At 34.2% G+C, this 18,142-nt stretch overlaps 3 protein-coding genes across 4 annotated transcripts; 1 reads left to right on the forward strand and 2 right to left on the reverse strand.

Annotated features, from left to right (window-relative positions):
• Nucleotides 1-40: 40 nt before the first annotated feature.
• On the reverse strand, nucleotides 41-7,190 carry LOC104753049 (uncharacterized). Of its 2 annotated transcripts, XM_010475324.3 has the most exons (27): nucleotides 6,476-7,190; nucleotides 6,047-6,224; nucleotides 5,804-5,965; nucleotides 5,553-5,718; nucleotides 5,344-5,460; nucleotides 5,113-5,246; nucleotides 4,892-5,042; nucleotides 4,733-4,800; nucleotides 4,278-4,376; nucleotides 4,044-4,159; nucleotides 3,550-3,724; nucleotides 3,356-3,466; nucleotides 3,212-3,290; nucleotides 2,974-3,117; nucleotides 2,755-2,868; nucleotides 2,516-2,637; nucleotides 2,339-2,421; nucleotides 2,131-2,255; nucleotides 1,922-2,042; nucleotides 1,705-1,842; nucleotides 1,509-1,605; nucleotides 1,300-1,425; nucleotides 1,116-1,208; nucleotides 921-1,026; nucleotides 688-830; nucleotides 498-581; nucleotides 41-403 (listed from the first exon to the last, which is right to left on the reverse strand). In XM_010475324.3, the coding sequence occupies exons 2-27, from the start codon at nucleotides 6,197-6,199 to the stop codon at nucleotides 281-283; spliced, it is 3,150 nt and encodes a 1,049-aa protein (XP_010473626.1). In that variant the 5' UTR covers nucleotides 6,200-6,224; nucleotides 6,476-7,190; the 3' UTR covers nucleotides 41-280. The 2 variants fall into 2 exon arrangements, with proteins under 2 accessions (XP_010473626.1, XP_087346048.1); XM_087489922.1 differs by lacking the exons at nucleotides 4,278-4,376; nucleotides 4,733-4,800; nucleotides 4,892-5,042; ... (4 more) ...; nucleotides 6,047-6,224; nucleotides 6,476-7,190 and having other exon boundaries at nucleotides 3,550-3,717.
• Nucleotides 7,191-12,545: 5,355 nt separating this feature from the next.
• On the reverse strand, nucleotides 12,546-14,574 carry LOC104753050 (uncharacterized). The gene is made up of 4 exons (XM_010475325.3): nucleotides 13,826-14,574; nucleotides 13,538-13,729; nucleotides 13,020-13,154; nucleotides 12,546-12,857 (listed from the first exon to the last, which is right to left on the reverse strand). Exons 1-4 carry the CDS (start codon nucleotides 14,282-14,284, stop codon nucleotides 12,759-12,761), a joined length of 885 nt encoding a protein of 294 aa, XP_010473627.1. The 5' UTR covers nucleotides 14,285-14,574; the 3' UTR covers nucleotides 12,546-12,758.
• A 583-nt stretch (nucleotides 14,575-15,157) lies between these two features.
• Nucleotides 15,158-17,580, forward strand: LOC104753051 (uncharacterized). The gene is made up of 9 exons (XM_010475327.3): nucleotides 15,158-15,296; nucleotides 15,494-15,628; nucleotides 15,740-15,761; nucleotides 15,975-16,031; nucleotides 16,133-16,214; nucleotides 16,663-16,758; nucleotides 16,854-16,978; nucleotides 17,077-17,095; nucleotides 17,191-17,580. The coding sequence occupies exons 2-9, from the start codon at nucleotides 15,526-15,528 to the stop codon at nucleotides 17,380-17,382; spliced, it is 696 nt and encodes a 231-aa protein (XP_010473629.1). The 5' UTR covers nucleotides 15,158-15,296; nucleotides 15,494-15,525; the 3' UTR covers nucleotides 17,383-17,580.
• Nucleotides 17,581-18,142: the final 562 nt, after the last annotated feature.

Raw genomic sequence — 18,142 nt, forward strand, 5'->3', positions numbered from 1 at the left:
AACCTTCTTCACGTAAAGGTCTTTTAAAACACAAGTCGAACAGAATAATCGTTAAGCTTTTGTATAAAAACAATATTGGAAGACGCACAACAGGTGATGATGTGTTTGGTTTCTTGAGTTTGATGATAAGTAAACAAAACTAACTATTGTCGAAAAAAAAAAAAACTAACTTAACACATTTTAAACAAAAATGACATTAAATGTTAATTTCATGAAGATGCTTAGGTTTATAGTTTTACAATTAACTCTTCACCTTTTTTTTCTAACTCAGGAGAAAGCTTTAGACAAAGCGTGGAGGCTTGAGCATATAGATATCTCTCACCATCCCTTTACCCATTTCCCCTACCGCCTTTAACAACTCCATTGGATTACTTTCTTCTTCCTCTTCATCTCTTTCTCGTTTCTGCAATCAAAATACATTACATTTGTTTTGAGTTTTCTTTTCTTTTTCTGTTTGTTTGCAAGTAACACAGAACATTTTTAAATAAACTTTTTACCTTTGAATTGTGTTTGTTCCATGTTAAACCAATTGCGTCGCCTCCTATGTGATCATACCACGGCTTTAACGTCCCAAACTCTTCCTGCGAACAACCGCATAAGATGAGAACAGCGAGACAGCTTCCTTTCTTTTGACAAGAAAGAAGTTCAATAAATATGAATCTTTATGTTTTAATTTACAGCACTTGCCTGCAACCCACTCAACAAGCACTTGGTTGGCTCAAAGTCCACCATTAGCTTCTTCTTAAGCTCTTCATGACTTCTCTTCATATCTCCAGGTAACAAAAATGGGTTAAACAATCTACTCGCTTTTCCACGTGCAACGTGCTTCCCTATTCAATAATTAAGAAAGAAGGTTAATTGATGTTTTAACGATAGAAAACATAAGGTACAGAGAGAGAGAGAGAGAGAGCTATTGGGACCTTGATTAAGTTCAGATGGAAACAAAAGACGACGTGGGTAAGGTAATTTGTCTCTATGGAGAAGAATAACTGCATCATAGTTGTGCAAGGGTGTCCTGAATAGGCACTGCAACATATATGCACATATGATTAGTCGATATTATGTTCTCATAATGTTAAGCTCAATGCAATTTGTTCACAGTGCAACTCACTCACCTCCCATTGAACAGAATCATTATGTTCTTGCAATACCAACTTGCTTAACACGTTTGCACTGCTTCGAGCATAAGCCACCAACCTTTTTTGTTCCTTTAACAAAGTAAAAAATTAAAGAAAGTTATGACATGAGAAATATAAAGGTTGGCATATAATTTTTAAATGCGTAATTTAATGAACTAACCGATAAATTTGGTGTTGTTGCGGTCCATGCCTCCGATGCTTTATCATAAGGAGCAGCCAAGAACATAGCTGAACTTATGTTTTGTCTGTCTTCTTCGTAGCCTTTTCTACTTGACATAAAATTATCCTAAGAAACGAGAAAGCATTACAATGAAGGCGTTTCCAACAAATTTAGCCCAACACTAGACCATTATTAAACTTGGGACTCACATTGATCTCTTTCTCGTCATTTCTACCAAAGTCACTGTTTATGTCAACAATCAACGGGTAGAACATCCAGTCATAGTCCGCTAGTAATCGCAAGAACCTGTTACACAGCGGAAACAGATGTGATGTTTTGATTGTTGGCACAGCATTGCCTTGTTGTTTTCCGTCAAATCAAAACTATGGTAGCGGGGAAAGGTACCTTAAGAATCCATTAATTCGGGAGCAAGGAACACCAAGTGGGAGAGGTGTGAGGAAGACATGTGCAACCAGAAGTTCAATGGCCTCTTCTGCCAGGCAACCAGAAAAGAGATGCGCAGAAACCCATCTTTTTGCAAGCCTTAAGGTAGCAGACAAGGTCCGGGTTATGAAACTTCAAAGTAAACAAAAGTAAACACATGCAGTTTATTAACTTTTACCTGGCAACTGGTGCGTACGTAGGAAATCGACCTTGCAAACCATTGATCATACTTGCATGTTGACTGCGAATAAAAAGCATTTTATCGGTATAGGAAACATGCTTCACTGGGTCAGCTCCAACTGCAACTCAGTAGAAGTCAAGGAAGTCAGCATTACATAGGCTTTCTATTCAGAAATGGAGGATAGTGTGTAAGAGAAGAAAACTCACTTTCTCTCTTCACCAAACTCAGGCCTCTTTCATGCAATATTCTCAGGCGAAATGCATAACCACCCATGAAAACATCGACATTATCCTCAGTAGCTGTGCATGGTATTCCCTTGACGTTCTGAAGGCTGTCAGTAATTTCGTTTGTAAGTATTCAGATAAATAACTGTGACTTAATAGTATGAAGTGTTACGAACAACAGAAGACCTACCTCTCTGCAATTTTTTGGAGGAATGCAGATTTTGTTTTCTCAATTGCCAAATCATCCATGGGCCAGTTACCAGAACCTTCTAGCTGAGATAGCAAAACAAGAAAACGACAGGAGTGTTTAGATAACTAATTAAGACAAAGTAACTATGCCAGTAACCATCTGGTGTACTGATCATACCTGAATCATGACCTCCATTGCTGGAATGCAGGATGGCAGAAGTTTTTGTAGTCTTCGAGAATCAATTTTTTCGCAAGCCACTGGGTGCGGTTCAGGAGGGAACACGGATGTGGACCTGAAAGCTGCAAGTGACGAGGAAAATTATATATAAGAAACCACAAATAGTGCAAACATCAGAACCATTACATTCTTAAAAATTCTAACAGCTCATTGCAAAGGAAATTACAGGGAAAACAAACCTGAATCTAAAGGCTGAACGCTAGAGACTTTGAGAGGTATGTCTTCAATCTCACGCAAGCACTTCGAGAAAACATCATAGACTTGAAGCAAGTTTCCAGATAAAGATATTGGGTCTGAGACATAACAGCATTGTTGCAGTAGATTGAAATTATAAGTGGACAGCACGCAATGCATTGAGAAAAAAAAAGGAATTTTGTTTATTATGAGTTTAGAAATACCTTTATCCCCATAGATTAGAGAGAAATCAAGTTGATCCACTAATTGTACAATGTCATCGGACGACAGTGAAAGATGCCGCTTAAGGACATATTCAACAATATCTTTCATGATAAGATGTCTGGTCCACTGCTGAGTTTCCCAAACTGAGAAAATGAATAAGGCAATATTCAGCTTGCATATTAACTCAAAACTTCATAGTTAAACTCTGCCAAAAGCATGTATTGATTGATAACACACCTGTGCTTTCTGCTATTCTTCCATCTTTAAACCTCCTTAAATCAGACTTCTCACCCCAAAACTTCCGGAATCTAAGTGCCTACACCAATATATTACTTAGTACGACCCAATGAGACAGCAATGATTCAGAGATTTTGGAAATACCTCTATCTTGTTTTCAGCATCTGGCCCAATATCAACTGTTCTAAAAGCCTTTTCAGTGGAGCTGACAGATATGCCAATGAAAAGAGGTTCTTTGTCAAGAACTGACAAGCCCTGGTTCAAAGGAAGTTAAAGTATTAGAAAAGATCCCACTTAGCCGCAATGAAAAGTAAAATTCATAACTGGAAAAAACTTACATTCTCTACACGCCAATCTTGATTGACATTTCTCCAAACAACACGAATTGATTTTGCTCTGTCACCCAGTCCTTCTAACAGCAGGCTATGCACTTTCTGCTCATAGATTCTCCAACACTCCTTGTCCAAACAGAACTCTGACATATGCAATGCTGTTTTCCCTTTTAGCTGTAATCTAAGAAAACTTATATGTTAGGATAGCTAGCTGAAAAGGGGACAAACTAGCTCAGAACAAACACTAAATTAAGTTGACTGAATAATGAAATATGGTAAAGACAATATTAATAATCATACTATCCACCTATCTTGAAACCATGGAGGTCAGTATGAACATGTGAAAAAGATTTCCTATCTAAATTTTTCAGTCTCATACTTCCACACGCACGAAACTAGCCATTTCTAGAACGCTTTGACAAAGTACGAACATATCCAGCCACTTCACTCTTTAGCAATATAATACATATCAATCACGAGAAGTGAAAAGCGAAGCTTACCTTATGCAGTGGTCATACTTAACAGGATAGTCAACCTTAGTCATAAACATCTCCTCGAATCCTCCATCTCTGAGTTTCTCCATACATTTAAGCATCAAAGAAGCCTCATCTTGGAGCTGTGCTGACCAACAAACAAATTCCATGATAAGGTCACACATACAACCACAGCTTCGAATGAAATATCAGATAATCAAATTACATCAAAGTTAAGAGTTTTTCTCCAGCTTTAGGTACCTCCTGGAAACCAACACTGGTCATCCGGAAAGCCAAATTCACAAATGTAGACGAATCGCATATAACAACAGGGAACAACTCTCTGAACTTCATCTTCTCCTGAATTTTAAACGTTGATAATCAGTTAAAACAGTATGCAAAGAACAGGACACCATGTATGCGCACATGAAATTTCTTCGATAGAATATACTATTTGTCAAGAAACTCAAGCTATACACGAAAAATTTAGTGTCTACATATGGTTTGTCCAGCAGTATCAAGACTTTCATACGTAGTTTATGTATTATCAGAAGATGCCTTATAGTCTCATGCTGTATACCACAATGACACTATACACCAGAGCGTATTCTATCTGATTTTTTTAACAGCAGACAAACACAGTAATACCAGTGCATAGTCATACTGATACGCAAACATTAAAATGAAAGAAACAGAAAAGCAAGTAGACAACACACCTCCTTCGAGACACGAATATCACTCTGTGGCGGAAGATATAAACCCCTCTCCCATAATTTAGAATTGGCTGTCAAACAGGATTAACAAGTTTTGGTTATCTACATTGCAGAATCAAACACTTAAAATGCAGCGAATAGCTTAAAACTGCACTACCATACCTATGAAGTCCAGTGTCACTCTGAAAATATCTAATGGTTTTAGTGCCTTGTTAATTTTGGCATGGCTTGCAAGGTATGATAGTATCACAGAGATTAGAAATCCATTCAAGCAATCATGAACATATATCGAGCTCCTTTGTCTAGCCCATATCTGCAAAGAACCAGATACTTTTAAGGATCTCAATATACGCAGGGTAACAATACCTGTTAACTATCCATACCTTCAGCAAAATCAAAGCATCGCCCAACTCCTTCCACTCAGAAAAGGTTTTTTCGAGAAACACAGAATTTTCTTTAAGAAACATGTCCTCCAATATACTTGAGTTGTAAGTCGGTGTGGGCACAGGGACACCATCTTTTATCATCAGGATGGATCAGAATATTAATAAATTGATGCTTCAATATATTTATCTAAATAGAATTCAACATTCTTGAAAACAAAACCTCATTACCTGCAGTTACAGAACGGACGTTGTTTCTGCTCATACTCAACTTTGCAACATTAAATAGTGATGTTGCTGAAGGGATTATCCTAATGGAAAATCCAGGAAACTGATCAAGTTTCTTAGCTGCAAAAACACATAGATTCTCGATGTGAATACTTCTTAGTCAATGTAAAAATTACTATTTTCTCTTAGCAAAAAAAAAAATTAGAACACACCTGGGAAAACAACTAAGACTGGCTTCCTAGCTTCGTTCTGAAAGGTTGACCATACAACCTTCTCGATGGAAGGAGACGACATCAAATGCTTTTTAATAACACAAAGATAAAGACATCTTTTGGCATGGTATCTATGATTCATGTAATCCTTCTCATAAAAACATTCCTGCAAGAACCCTTCTATAGTTAACAAAACCAACCCATAACATTCAATTTTAAAAGTTACGAAATTGTGCAATAAAACACTTTACCTTAGGCAAGTGAAGAAGAAGATCAACAGAAGAATCAGGCTTTGCCATGCAATCCATGGAGTAACTGCCACAGAGATCATAACCACTTGGCTCCTTAAAATTGAACTCCACTTTATCTGCCCCAATGTCCTTGACGAAACTGGGAGCTAACTCAGAGGTAACCTAAGAGATTTTCAATTCTTAAAGAAGCTCAAAAAATTTCAATTTCCTTTAAAACATTAACAGATAAGCCCACAAACATACCTTAAAATCTTCAGGGATTCTATCAATAGATTCATAAATGGGCGCAATGGCATCATCCAGAAGCTCTCTTAGAGAATCGTAACCCAATCGAACGTCTTTTAAAAAGTCGTTAACTTTCTGAGTACGAGAGTCTGTCACAGTATCTGCCTCCATGGTTACTGTACTGGATTCTCGAATACTAGGGTTTAAGAGAAGAAGAGCAAAGAAAGGTTTAATTTTTATATATTCTGAAAGAATAACACAAAGCCTATGTGGGCTTTATTCAATAGGTCATCGTTTAAGCCAAACATGAGATTGATTATTGAATTTTAGTGAAGCAGAGCAATTACAATAGAACATGACGACATATCAATCTTACTTTAGATTCTCTCCTAAGAAGAGACGAAAAACTTCGAAGCAGACAATAACGGAATCAAAAAGTAAACTTACGTTTAGATTATCTTCTTCTTCTGAGAGAATCGACGGCGATGCTTGTTTGCGGCGGCGTGAGGAGGAAGAAGAAGAAACAGGGTTTGGGTTTAAAGTTAAACAAAAAGGCTTAAACCCTTTCCAGTATTTTTTAAAAATTGTTTTTTTTTTAATTCAGTTTCTCTTCTTTCTCATACCGAACGACGCCGGTTCAATGTAAAAGGAACCTATATTTAATTGGGCCATGCTGAGTTTATAAAAAGCCCAAATAGTGATGAAGATGAAACTCAAATACTGTATGCCACTAATGTTATAGAAGGTACTTTTGCTTCTTGGGCTGACTTGCTCGGAGCTTTTTGCATGGTGTTGACTGGATGGTTATGGACAATTCTGGCTACGTCCTGTCTAGGATCTACGGATTGGAGAAGTCCATTCCTACCAAGTCAGCTCCCAAGAAAGCAGAAGAAACTCGATCTGTCATCAAGTCAGCATGTCACTCCCATTACCAACAACAACCAGCACCGTAAGGTTCAACTCACCCTTTCCTAGTACTGAAACCCCTCTTCACCAGACCCACCCCTACACTCTCAATCCACCTTACAATTACACTACTGATCATTGATCAAGATTGATTCTCCAATCTCATTACTTGTTATGTTGACAAAAGAAATAAAAAGAAGAAAAAAAACTACACTTGAATCTACTTTGTCTTTGGAGGAAGTTGGTAATATATCCCACAAGCACACAAATTTAAATGGGAAAATAAATATTACCAAGCACCGTCACATATTTCGGAAGAATATTTGTTTAACATTTTAGTATTCTTAATTTGTACAAATTATTGTTTAATAAGCAGTAGGCTATTACACCTACAAAGACTTAAGCAAGTAGCATTTTGACCACTTTTTCAAGAGTGCTCCAACTCTTATTAATTAATTTGATAAAGTATGCATTAAGTCATAATAAATCAAATCATATATTATTCTTTATCTATTTGTAGAAGCTTTATGATATACTAAATTCATTCAAAATGCCACCTATTGGTTGGGGGATAAATCATTATTAAAAAGGATAATTTTGAAGAAGGTAATTTATAAAATTCATTTTAACTAAGAAAATAATTATATTTTTCCTAAAATAGTGAGAATCAATTCCGTTTTATATCGGTTATTTTATACGAAGTTTGTTAATAAGTAATTAATTGAAAGCCTAGCTAACTAAGTATATAAAACCAATTAATAGTGATTTATAGGCTGAAAATTGATGATAAAGACATTATGTTTTTAATAATTTGTAACACGGCTATCATGCCATAACTGGAGTTCAAATTTGGTAATGTGTGCATAAATTCTAAATGGAAAAAAAAACATAAATATTAAATTATTGACATAATAATTAATGAACATAAATATTCAACCTTTGAAACACGCATAACCTATATGAGCCTCTTATAGAAGAAGACTCTTCAAATGGAACAAATGATCATAAACAAATAATTTGCAGTAAAGAACGACCAAATTCTCTTGAGGTCACAATACACAGAAAGTTGTGTTTTGGCATTAATTTGCCACATACGGCATATCCTCTTTGTATATATAAAGTATAAGCATTTTCTATATGTAGGTATGCCTTAAACATTTGTATTCGTATACGTATATATATGAATTAACATGTATATGAGAATGCATAAATAATTAACAACCTTGTGTATATTTTGGCTAGCTATTCATTGTAAAAAAAAAAAAATAGCCAGGTTAATTCAGTATAGATTTTTGCTAACTGTGAAAAGTATAATTTAGTAACTATTTAATCTTTATATATACCGGGCTAATAAAAAAAGTGTATGAAATACTATTGATATAAAATTAGTTATCAAATATTCTATCGTTACTAAATTGTTAAACGAAAAGGATACCGTTCAAGCTGTTTGGAATCAATCTGGACTCGCAGAGATTCCCCTCTCTAGCTTGGTCTGATATTTTCTTAGACCCTTTAACTTTTATTGTTCTTCTATCCTATGCCTAAAAGTTTAGAAGTTTCAGATTACTTCATATTATTATTATTACAAGGTTTTATACATTTTGGTCCTTTTGGCCCACCCAAACTGGGAAAGAAAGTAGACGACAGCCGTTTTTTTTGGTATCAGGTTGACGACGACAGTCATGACAGTGTTTTTAACGTGTTTAATAAATATTTTACTATCCTAATAAAATTATATGATTAGTAACCGAATATATTATTCATTGTGTAAACTATTCAAAGGAGTAAAAAGTAAGTGAGTAACGATGGAGTAACGCGATGTGCTACAAAATATTGTATTGCTACGTTACGTCAGCACGTTAAATTGTGGGTTCTCCTTGGTTTGTATATATGGATTCGACGTAGTGTGCTATCTGTCTAACATGTATTCAATCAACCATACGTACAAAGGCTAAACAAGGAAACTTTGGAATGTGGGAAACTGAAAATTCAATGCAAGGAGATGATCATCAGGGAAGTCCAAGAAATGAGCTTCTAGGGAGTTCCAACGTGGAGAAATCCCATGGAAAGAAACATTCCAGCCGAAGAGATAAAAAAAGTCATCCCAAACAAACAAACATCAAACAATTTTATAATTTTTATGTTCTAATCTGTATAGGAGAATGAAAGTATCTATCTATATAAATGTTAAAGTTTGATAGATAAATTAATTAAACCCAAAATCGTACATATATGACACGAGCTCCATTCTGTATCGATTCTTGGTAAATAAACAATGTCACGATTGGTCACGAATATATATCTTGATTATATAGTTTATATTTAAATCCCTATTAAATAAAATGTCCATTATTTGATAGATAATTTTCTCCAGATGTCTTTCTTTTGGTATAACTTCTGTCCAGATATCTTCCTGTGATATTGTATTATTCTTGTACGCTGACATATACAGATTATAGAGAACCTTGCTTTAATTTGCCTCGGTTTGAATAACATGATTAATATATAGATAGTATATATATATCAGCTTTTTAGGAGCATCGAATGAAGAAGAAAGAAAGCAAAAGTAATTGATGAGAATAGTTTCCTTGCTTTCTCGATAAAACTATAACCAACTAATTAGCTAAAATAACAATTATTTCAGTGAAGAGCAACACCTGATTACAAATCATTTGTGGTAATGTTAACAAATTAACGTTTCAGATGAAAATTGGACCTATAAATGTCAGCAGACGATGGTGGAAGTCCAAATATTAGAAGTAAGACTGGTGAATAAGAAACAATATTCTGAATATATGAAAATTTTATAAACTCGCACAAATAATTACAAGAAGTATATTTAAACATACTTGGATAGCATACAATTTTAACCCTTTTTATAATATAAATGACAGACCGCAAGACATGCATACGTGATAATACATAAGTGAAAAATTTGATGAAAGCAACGGTAAAAAAATAACCATATTTGTCTTTCTGAAATGGAATTTTACAAATATATATATATATATATATATATATATATATATATTTATATATAACAAAAAATCAATATAATAAGTTTTAGGGTAATGACATTTATATAGGCTGAACATGCTGCCCAACACTTGAGCCTTTTCGGAAACTTGAAGGCTCTTTGTTTAGTACACATTATTAATTCTTTAGTATATGTATTCACTAAAATTATTATTTTGATAATGCCTTGTTGGATTTGACATCACCCAAACACTCACAGTTTTTGGGTTAGTTTAACATAAATTAATATGACAATGTATATAAAAATGATAGAATCCTCTAGCCTTGGAAGTGCTAGTTTTACTATTTTTTGAATTTTCTTGCCTCCACCATATAACACAAAAAGAAAGACAACGTATTCGTTTTAATATACGTATTTTATAGTGTTTGTTCCAATGTTATATATGATTAAAAAAAATTAATATAGTAGTATTTAAAAAAGTTAATAAATTCCGGAGACAATATTATAATCAGAAGTTCAGAACATAATTACGATATTTCACACTTTTAAAAACAAAACAATATATTGCTTGTTTCATTTTTCGTTAGGCAACATTTTTGTTTGTTCATCTAAGACGTTCATCATCACACACACGACAACTAAATTTATCGACCAAAATTTACCACGTGCTTATTATATAATGTCAACGCATCACATAATTAGCAATTTAGCATGGATGCACTGCGCAGACTGCTCAACCTCTCCATGCATTGTATTTGTAAGTTGTTATTAAGGCGGCCGGTTTTTTAAAACCATATTTCTCTTTTTCTTTTTCTTTTTTTTTTGGTTCTGATTACCTTTTGTATTTTCATCGTTGACTTTACTGGACGACACTTCGAGTGGAGCTGTGGAGGACAATACCAAATGCAATTTTACTACTGTAAATGTTAACTTATATATTTATTTTTACATATGAGAGTATAATTAAACTTATACAAAAATGGGAGGAAAAATAAAAAAAGAGAAGACAAGTACGTGAAAATATTCACATACATATGATATGCTAGTGGATAAGCAACTTGAGATTCCATTTCTCATTTTCTTGTGAATAAGTGTAATTTCTTAAAAGAAGTTAAGTTTGAAACTTTAAATTATATATCTACTTTACAAAAGGCATTTGAAAAATACGTTTTTGAACATTCTTTAAAAACATATATATTGAACGGAGAATAAGTATATATATCCAAGTTGATTACAATGATTTGGTTGGTAGCTTATCCGGCTTATTCGAGACACAAAATAACACATTTCCGGACATAAAAATCAAATAAGAACAATACGTACCCTACTACTATATATAAATCATTTTGCTACGAACCAGAACAAGCAATTAACCACTAAAAGCTAATCCTCAATATATAGAGCGTTATGTACTTATTATGTAAACTCTATCATGATAACCAGATGTATGTGACTAATATCTATTCGAATTTGACCAAATTACATATAATATTGAGTTTTATCCATGAATGCGTCGTATTCATAGAATAATGCTGGTGTATTCTACCTTTCGTAATCAAACATAAATGTAATTCAAAAAGTAAAAATATCTCATGGATGTTCGAGCGTGAGAACATATTCCATGACTGAGAAAGGCATCATCTTTCCTTTTTAGGTAACCAATTATTTCGAAAGCAGAAACTATAGAACTAGAATCTGCAACTTGGTAATATTACAACTTGTTTGCACTAGCTAGGGTTTTATTACGTTTTAATGTTTCGGAATAACGTACGGGCAAAAAGAAATTCCAGTAAAACACTAGAATATAACGGGATTAATTAACCCTAAACTAATTGCTCTTTGGGAGTAGTTCCAAACAAACAAATTAAAAAAACCTTCAGTGGTAATTTGGTAAGCTACATTAAACATAATATCTCTTGAACTGATTTTCAGGAGTTAATTTTTAGGCTTCTCGGCCTAATGATCCACATCAATGTTACCAAATGAGTTATACTTCATCGTTTAAATATTTCATCAGTTAATTTGTGTTTCATTTTTTTGTATACTAAAACTATTTTTTTAGTGTACAACTTGTTTCAAGTTCAACAGGTGAATGGACTTAAGCATATTGATATAGTAACGCAAAGTTATACTGCATATTATGCGATACCAACAGAGTAACAGTCTAAACATGACAAGAGATGGGATCTTGGTCGTCCATGATATATAGTAGAAAAATGATGTTTTGACTACTATCAATGATTCGGACTATTAAAATATTGATCTAAGATCATATAGCATATATTTAGTAGTCCACTAATTCAAATTCATATAAATTTAACATAAGACTAAGGAATCTTCCTTCGAAGGTCAAAGATCTTTCCATCCGTGATAATTATTTATTGCACTTATTTACATATTCACATGTAAAAGGTATAACACCACTATGACACACTGTCACTAGAAGACTTTATATTAAAATCACTATTTTATTCTCTTAAAAACAAACATCCGTGAAAAATTTACCTTAATTACATACTGGTGCAGTACTATATTTGAGTTATGAATGGTGTGATTATTATTTTTGATGCTGATGCATGTAAGAATCAAAATATATGACTCTTAATTAATTAACCCAAATCTCTCTAACTAATATTTTGAGAACGATAACAAGCCGGATATTTATACCATTTTGAAATGTTTACATGAGTGAAAAGATTCGAATTGTGATTACTCAACTTCATGGTAAATCCAACCATTAGCACTACCATAACTTGCTTAATATATGTAATGGATGATTTGATTCTTCTCCATACTTAGCTTAGACGGTATAAAAATGTTCAGCTCCTCCATCTCAAACAAAGGCTTTCACCAAAAGGAATTTGTCATGTATTGCATTTGCAACTGAGGCTGACACTCCACTAAGCTCACACAAGCTTCTTCTTCCTCATGCAACCCATCCAAATTCTGCCAAAATGTTAAGAAATCAATAAATAAATAGTTAATTATCAGTCAACTTAATTATCTGAACGGAAATAATACAACACTCTTTTTTTTTTTTTTACTTATAAAAAAGGAAGAAAAAAGTAAGCTTTGTAATTTAGTAATTAACGTAATATAATGACTTACCCAAAGGTCGTCGTCGTTGTTTTCTTGTCTAGTGAAGGAAGAAGCAATCTTGGGGTTCTCAAAAACTTCGTCGTTTCTTGCAAATCTGCCACGTACTCTTGGCCTGTTGTCCGCCAACGTTTTCCGGCATGCATACTTCAATTTTGGTTTTGAAACAAATTAATAACGGTGCGGAAAAAACCCAATTATTTCAAATGTGTAAACTATTTATGTAATTAGCAAATTTGAAATATGTACGTAATGGAATATTAATCCAAAAATTCAATTCAATTCAATTAAAAATCTCTAAAAGTCTTTTATTGAGTATTATTTTTTTCCTGTTTTTTCACCTTTTATATATAGAGGTTCTTTTTTTAAGATGACAAAAAATATAAAAATAAAAAATTGAGAATTTTAAATTGTATTCTTCTGGTTGTTTATTCAAGACTAAAGACATGCTATTTATTAATATAAGTTGTTTTTTCTTTAAAAATATTTATTTAAATTCTTTTGGTAATAAATTACTTTATGATTATTACCTTAATGGTTTTGGTGAAGTTTCTCTGTGTTCGTTTAGCTCTGTACTTTGAAATCTTCTCTTTACGTTCCTCTGAACTGTAACGCCCCACCTTCAAGCTTTGATCTTCACCGGAAAATTGCGTCGTCGATGAACTCTCCACCGCCAAAGGACTCGAGTATGATCTCTGTCCCGTAAAATCCCTTCTCATATTCTAAAAAAAAATCCCAAAAAAATTATATCGAAACTCAAGACAGTTTTTATATGAAAGAACAGAGGATGAAATAGTTAAAACAAAAACTTAAAGTACCTGTAAATCTCCGGTACTGTAAACTCGTCGCATGTGACCGGAAAAGTAGGAATCTTCCGGCGAGTTTGATAAATACTGATTCTGAAAATTCGAGGAATCTTCCATGAATGGAGCATCGAAAGGAGTATTAAATAAGAGCTGCTCTGTTTTGACAGCGTCGAAGCTTTCGAAACCGGAGAAGTTTGGGAAACTGTTTGTGTGAGAGAGTGTTAAGGTTTGGAGCTGAGAGATTGGTGGAGAAGAAGAGAGGAGTTGATGATGATGACTCGTAGGGGTAAAATTATCAAAGAAATTAAGAGATTGATGATCATCCATTAATGGATTGAGATAAGGGTTGTTGCAGAAGAGATCTGTTGTTGTTGTTGTTGTTGTGTCGGAAGAGAACATATCTGGATCAGTACTGTGGCAGATTGAAGAAGAAGATGAAGACCCATCAAAGATGTAAAGATCAGAATCCATTTTTGATGTAAGTCTAGGATTCTCAATGAAGAAGAAGAAGAAGAAGAAGAGAGGAAAACTACAATTGAATATTTTTTGGGTTATGTTCTGTCTTTGTACTTTGGTTTCTCTGTAATTGAGCAAATGAAACGGTTACAGAGAACGCAAGTGACACTCGTGATCTTTGTTTGTTTTGAAAAACCACCAGAATCCAAAAATGGCAAAAAAAGAAAGAAAAGTGTGATATATTTTTTCTCTCTTTTTTTGGTATTCTCAGTTTCTTGTTTCAGAACCAAGACATGGACAGGTCCAGTTTTAGTTGGTCTGGTGGGCTGTTTATATAGCGGACAATAAGTGTGTTTTATTTAACAAATGTGCCCTTATATTTTTTTACTTATGTTATGGATTGCTCCGTATATATCTAATTTATACAATTTGCTCCTTGCTAGCAACAACTAATTTATAGCATAGTAATTTTCTATCTAGTGCTTTTTATATCTTAAGTCGGAGAAGGAGAACCCTCTACTGGGGTACTTTGCATGACATAAGCTAAAGAGTTCTTCTCTTCTGAAAACCATCGAATTTGACACCTAACCTTTTTCAATCAAAATCTTAAGAATAATTATTAAGTTTCTTTTTTTGATAAACAAAAAAAAATCCCTTTTTTTTTTACATAAGGTTTTACGCTATTTTGAGACTCAGCTACCTGAGCGTAGAACGGTAGAAGTGTATGAAATTGAAATATAATGTTGACTTCACTAGTTATCTATATTTAAAATTAATTATTCTATAATAATATCGGCATTCACCAAGATCATATATTTAACCAATCAAAAAAATCCGAAGGTGTCAGATTGATTTTTGTCCCCGACAATTAATAATATTTTTTCGGAAAAAAAAACTATTATTGGTCAAAAACTGTAGTCCTAAATAAAAAATTGTTTTATAGTCAAAGTTCTCATTAATTGGTTAAGAAAGCGAGTGAGGGAGACGACGATTGAAGTTTCAGTTTACTGCTTCCTTCAATTGAAAGGTTTGTTCGTGAATTACAGATCTCTGATTCTTATTGATCTTTCTTACCATTCTTTTACTCGATTTTTCTCGATTTAGGGTTTTACTAATCTGATTCTTATTGATCTTTGTTACCATTATTATTACTCCGATTTTTCTCTATTTAGTCACTGCTTTACGAATCTGAATCGTTCTTTCTTTTTTCTTCTGTGTGAAAAGGTGACTTGTTTTTTCTTTGAGTTTCCAAAGCAATGGCGGGGTCACAGGCTAAGCTGGAGAAGATGAAGCTCAGACAGGATTACCGGAACTTATGGCACTCCGATCTCATGGGCACCGTCACCGCCGACACTCCCTGTAACTCTCAGTCTCTCTCTCTCTCTCTCTCTCTCTCTCTCTCTCTAGTAGATTCATTGTTTATTCAATTGAAGGACTAATTTGCGTTTTCTTGATTTGTTTGTTTTGCAGATTGCTTCATCTCGTGTCTGTGGTAAGTTGTTGTTGTTGATCTATTTTGCTTCTAGGGTTTCGAAATTAGCAATCAATCTGAGTCTGTTTTTGTGGTTTTGGTATTGGATGATGTAACAGTGACTTAAATCTCTATAGAGTGAATGAATAAAACAAGTGCATTTCTCTTGATGACTCTTGTTTATTTGAATGTTTTGTTACGTATTTGATATGTTATATACATGTTGACTTGTAGTGGACCTTGTGTTTCATACATGCTTCGGAGAAGAGCACTTTACAATGACATGTCAAGGTATGGAGTTTCTCAAGTAGTATGTAGATTTTTTTTTTTTTTTTTAATTTATTGCTTTGCTAAGATATTTTGTGTATTGTGTGTCCTTCTGTTTTGTGCAGGTATACTTGTTGTGCTGGATACATGCCTTGTAGTGGGAGATGTGGAGAAAGCAAATGTCCTCAACTTTGCCTTGCTACTGAGGTGACACTTTTTCTCTTATCTGATTTTTTTGGTTGAAGGAAACTTAAGTTTTACATCTGTGAAAGTGTGAATTATACACATAATGAAATGGGAACATGAAACAGCTTATGATTTGGATATATTTTTCTTTTTCTTTTTCGCTTAGCTGTGTGTTCCTAGGATATTTGTTCTATTCTGATATAATGTGACCCCGTAAGAGTCCTCTTTTAGTATATCTTTCCCGGCTTCTTGTGCTCTATATGTGTTAGATGTTTGAATTCCGTCGCTCAACTTATTTGACTCAGGAGATTAGATTATCTTTGTGAACTTCACTGATGAGTGTGACTTTCTTTATATTTTGGCTTGTAAAACCTGTTTGTATTGGACGCTTGCTATAATTTAATAGATAGCTCTTTATGACTTTATTTTTTTGCATCTGTTTGAAGCAACTTGCAATTCGAATTTTCAGGTTTTCCTCTGCTTCGGAAACTCTGTGGCCTCTACCCGCTTTCTTCTGCAGGACGAATTCAACATCCAGACAACACAATGCGACAATTGCATAATTGTACTCTCACTAATCTTTTCCTTCTACTTTTATCGGTTTTACACAGAATCCATATTTTGTGGGAAACTAACAAATTCCATCTCGTGTGTTTTCAGGGATTTATGTTCTGTCTCAGCCAAGTTGCTTGCATATTCTCTATAGTTGCTTGCATTGTTGGTAGCGATGAGCTTTCGGAGGCTTCACAGATACTCTCTTGCTGTGCTGATATGGTCTACTGCACGTATGTTTTTACTTCTTTGCATGTTTAGCTTTCCCCTCCAATTTATTATAGTTTCACTGATTGCTAACACTTAATGTACGGTCTTGGTTTTCTTGCAGGGTCTGCGCATGTATGCAGGTACCTGAAAACGAGAACTATAAACTAATCTGAGCTTCTGAAACTATCTTTCTCCTATGGGTATATGTAACCAAAACCTTATCTTCTGCTTGCAGACACAACACAAGCTTGAGATGGACAAAAGAGATGGAGTGTTTGGATCTCAACGAATGGGCGTGCCACCAGCTCAGCAGATGTCCCGTTTTGATCAACCCGTCCCTCAAGTCGGATACCCTCAGTCCTATCCACCGCCTGCCCAAGGCTACCCTCCTGCATCATACGCGCCTCCTGGTTATCCCCAACATTAAGAATCTTAATCAGTATCTTCATTTCCTGTGTTAAATTGTTGTTGTTACTTGGTTTAGGTTCGCAGAACTATTATATTGTTCAGCTTTGTCCTTGGTTATGCGAATTCTTTTGAAGTATTGATATTGGGTTTATGTCTGAAAAGCTTTGCTGTCATCAACTGGTTTGTTGAAGTAATGAACAACATATCAGTTCCCTAACTGTTTAATTATATATAACTTTAACAAGTTTAGCTACGAAAACTAGTTATAATTCTATTCTGCGATATCATCAAATCTGTAACCAGACAAGGAGAAGTAAAGATATAACAATCAATTAAACCTATAACATCATCTGAAGTCTATAATCATCATGTAACATGTTGTCATGATAGGAGCTTCTCAAGGAGATGATTTTTGTCTCAACAAGACAACACTTGTTTCCATCAATTCTTGTTCGTACCTTAGCAAGAAAATAAAAATTAGAATCAGTCGTATTTTAAAGTGATCAGACATTGCAACAACTTGTCACTAGACTAGAAGCAAAAACGTCAATTCACCTTCACTGCTTTTCTCTCAAGGATGATGAAACAAACTGTTTTAAGAAAGCATATCGAGGAAGCTTTTGTCCAATCTTCCATCATGTAACATAGTAGTCACCAAGCCAAAGGTCGAAGCATCTCCAACAAACCCGCAACTCCTCATTTCGTTGATGAGTTCTGCTGATGCGGCTTTGTCACCATCTCTAAGGCACGCCATGATCAGCATAACGAGTTCCTTTTCA

Source organism: Camelina sativa, chromosome 16 (assembly GCF_030686135.1).
Source record: "Camelina sativa cultivar CO46 ecotype springtype chromosome 16, ASM3068613v1".
Lineage (NCBI taxonomy): Eukaryota > Viridiplantae > Streptophyta > Magnoliopsida > Brassicales > Brassicaceae > Camelina > Camelina sativa.

What these genes read in the sequence shown, in the direction of transcription:
- LOC104753051 (XM_010475327.3), top strand. Translation starts at nt 15,526, where the DNA reads ATGGCGGGGTCACAGGCTAAGCTGGAGAAGATGAAGCTCAGACAGGAT. An exon ending in CGTCACCGCCGACACTCCCT is followed by an intron (nt 15,629 to 15,739) that starts GTAACTCTCAGT and finishes TTTGTTTTGCAG; the next exon opens with ATTGCTTCATCTCGTGTCTG. An exon ending in AATGCGACAATTGCATAATT is followed by an intron (nt 16,759 to 16,853) that starts GTACTCTCACTA and finishes GTGTGTTTTCAG; the next exon opens with GGATTTATGTTCTGTCTCAG.
- LOC104753050 (XM_010475325.3), bottom strand. Translation starts at nt 14,284, where the DNA reads ATGGATTCTGATCTTTACATCTTTGATGGGTCTTCATCTTCTTCTTCA. An exon ending in ACTTCACCAAAACCATTAAG is followed by an intron (nt 13,155 to 13,537) that starts GTAATAATCATA and finishes CCAAAATTGAAG; the next exon opens with TATGCATGCCGGAAAACGTT. An exon ending in ACAACGACGACGACCTTTGG is followed by an intron (nt 12,858 to 13,019) that starts GTAAGTCATTAT and finishes ACATTTTGGCAG; the next exon opens with AATTTGGATGGGTTGCATGA.
- LOC104753049 (XM_010475324.3), bottom strand. Translation starts at nt 6,199, where the DNA reads ATGGAGGCAGATACTGTGACAGACTCTCGTACTCAGAAAGTTAACGAC. An exon ending in CGTCCGTTCTGTAACTGCAG is followed by an intron (nt 5,247 to 5,343) that starts GTAATGAGGTTT and finishes TGATGATAAAAG; the next exon opens with ATGGTGTCCCTGTGCCCACA. An exon ending in ACGTACGCACCAGTTGCCAG is followed by an intron (nt 1,843 to 1,921) that starts GTAAAAGTTAAT and finishes TGCTACCTTAAG; the next exon opens with GCTTGCAAAAAGATGGGTTT.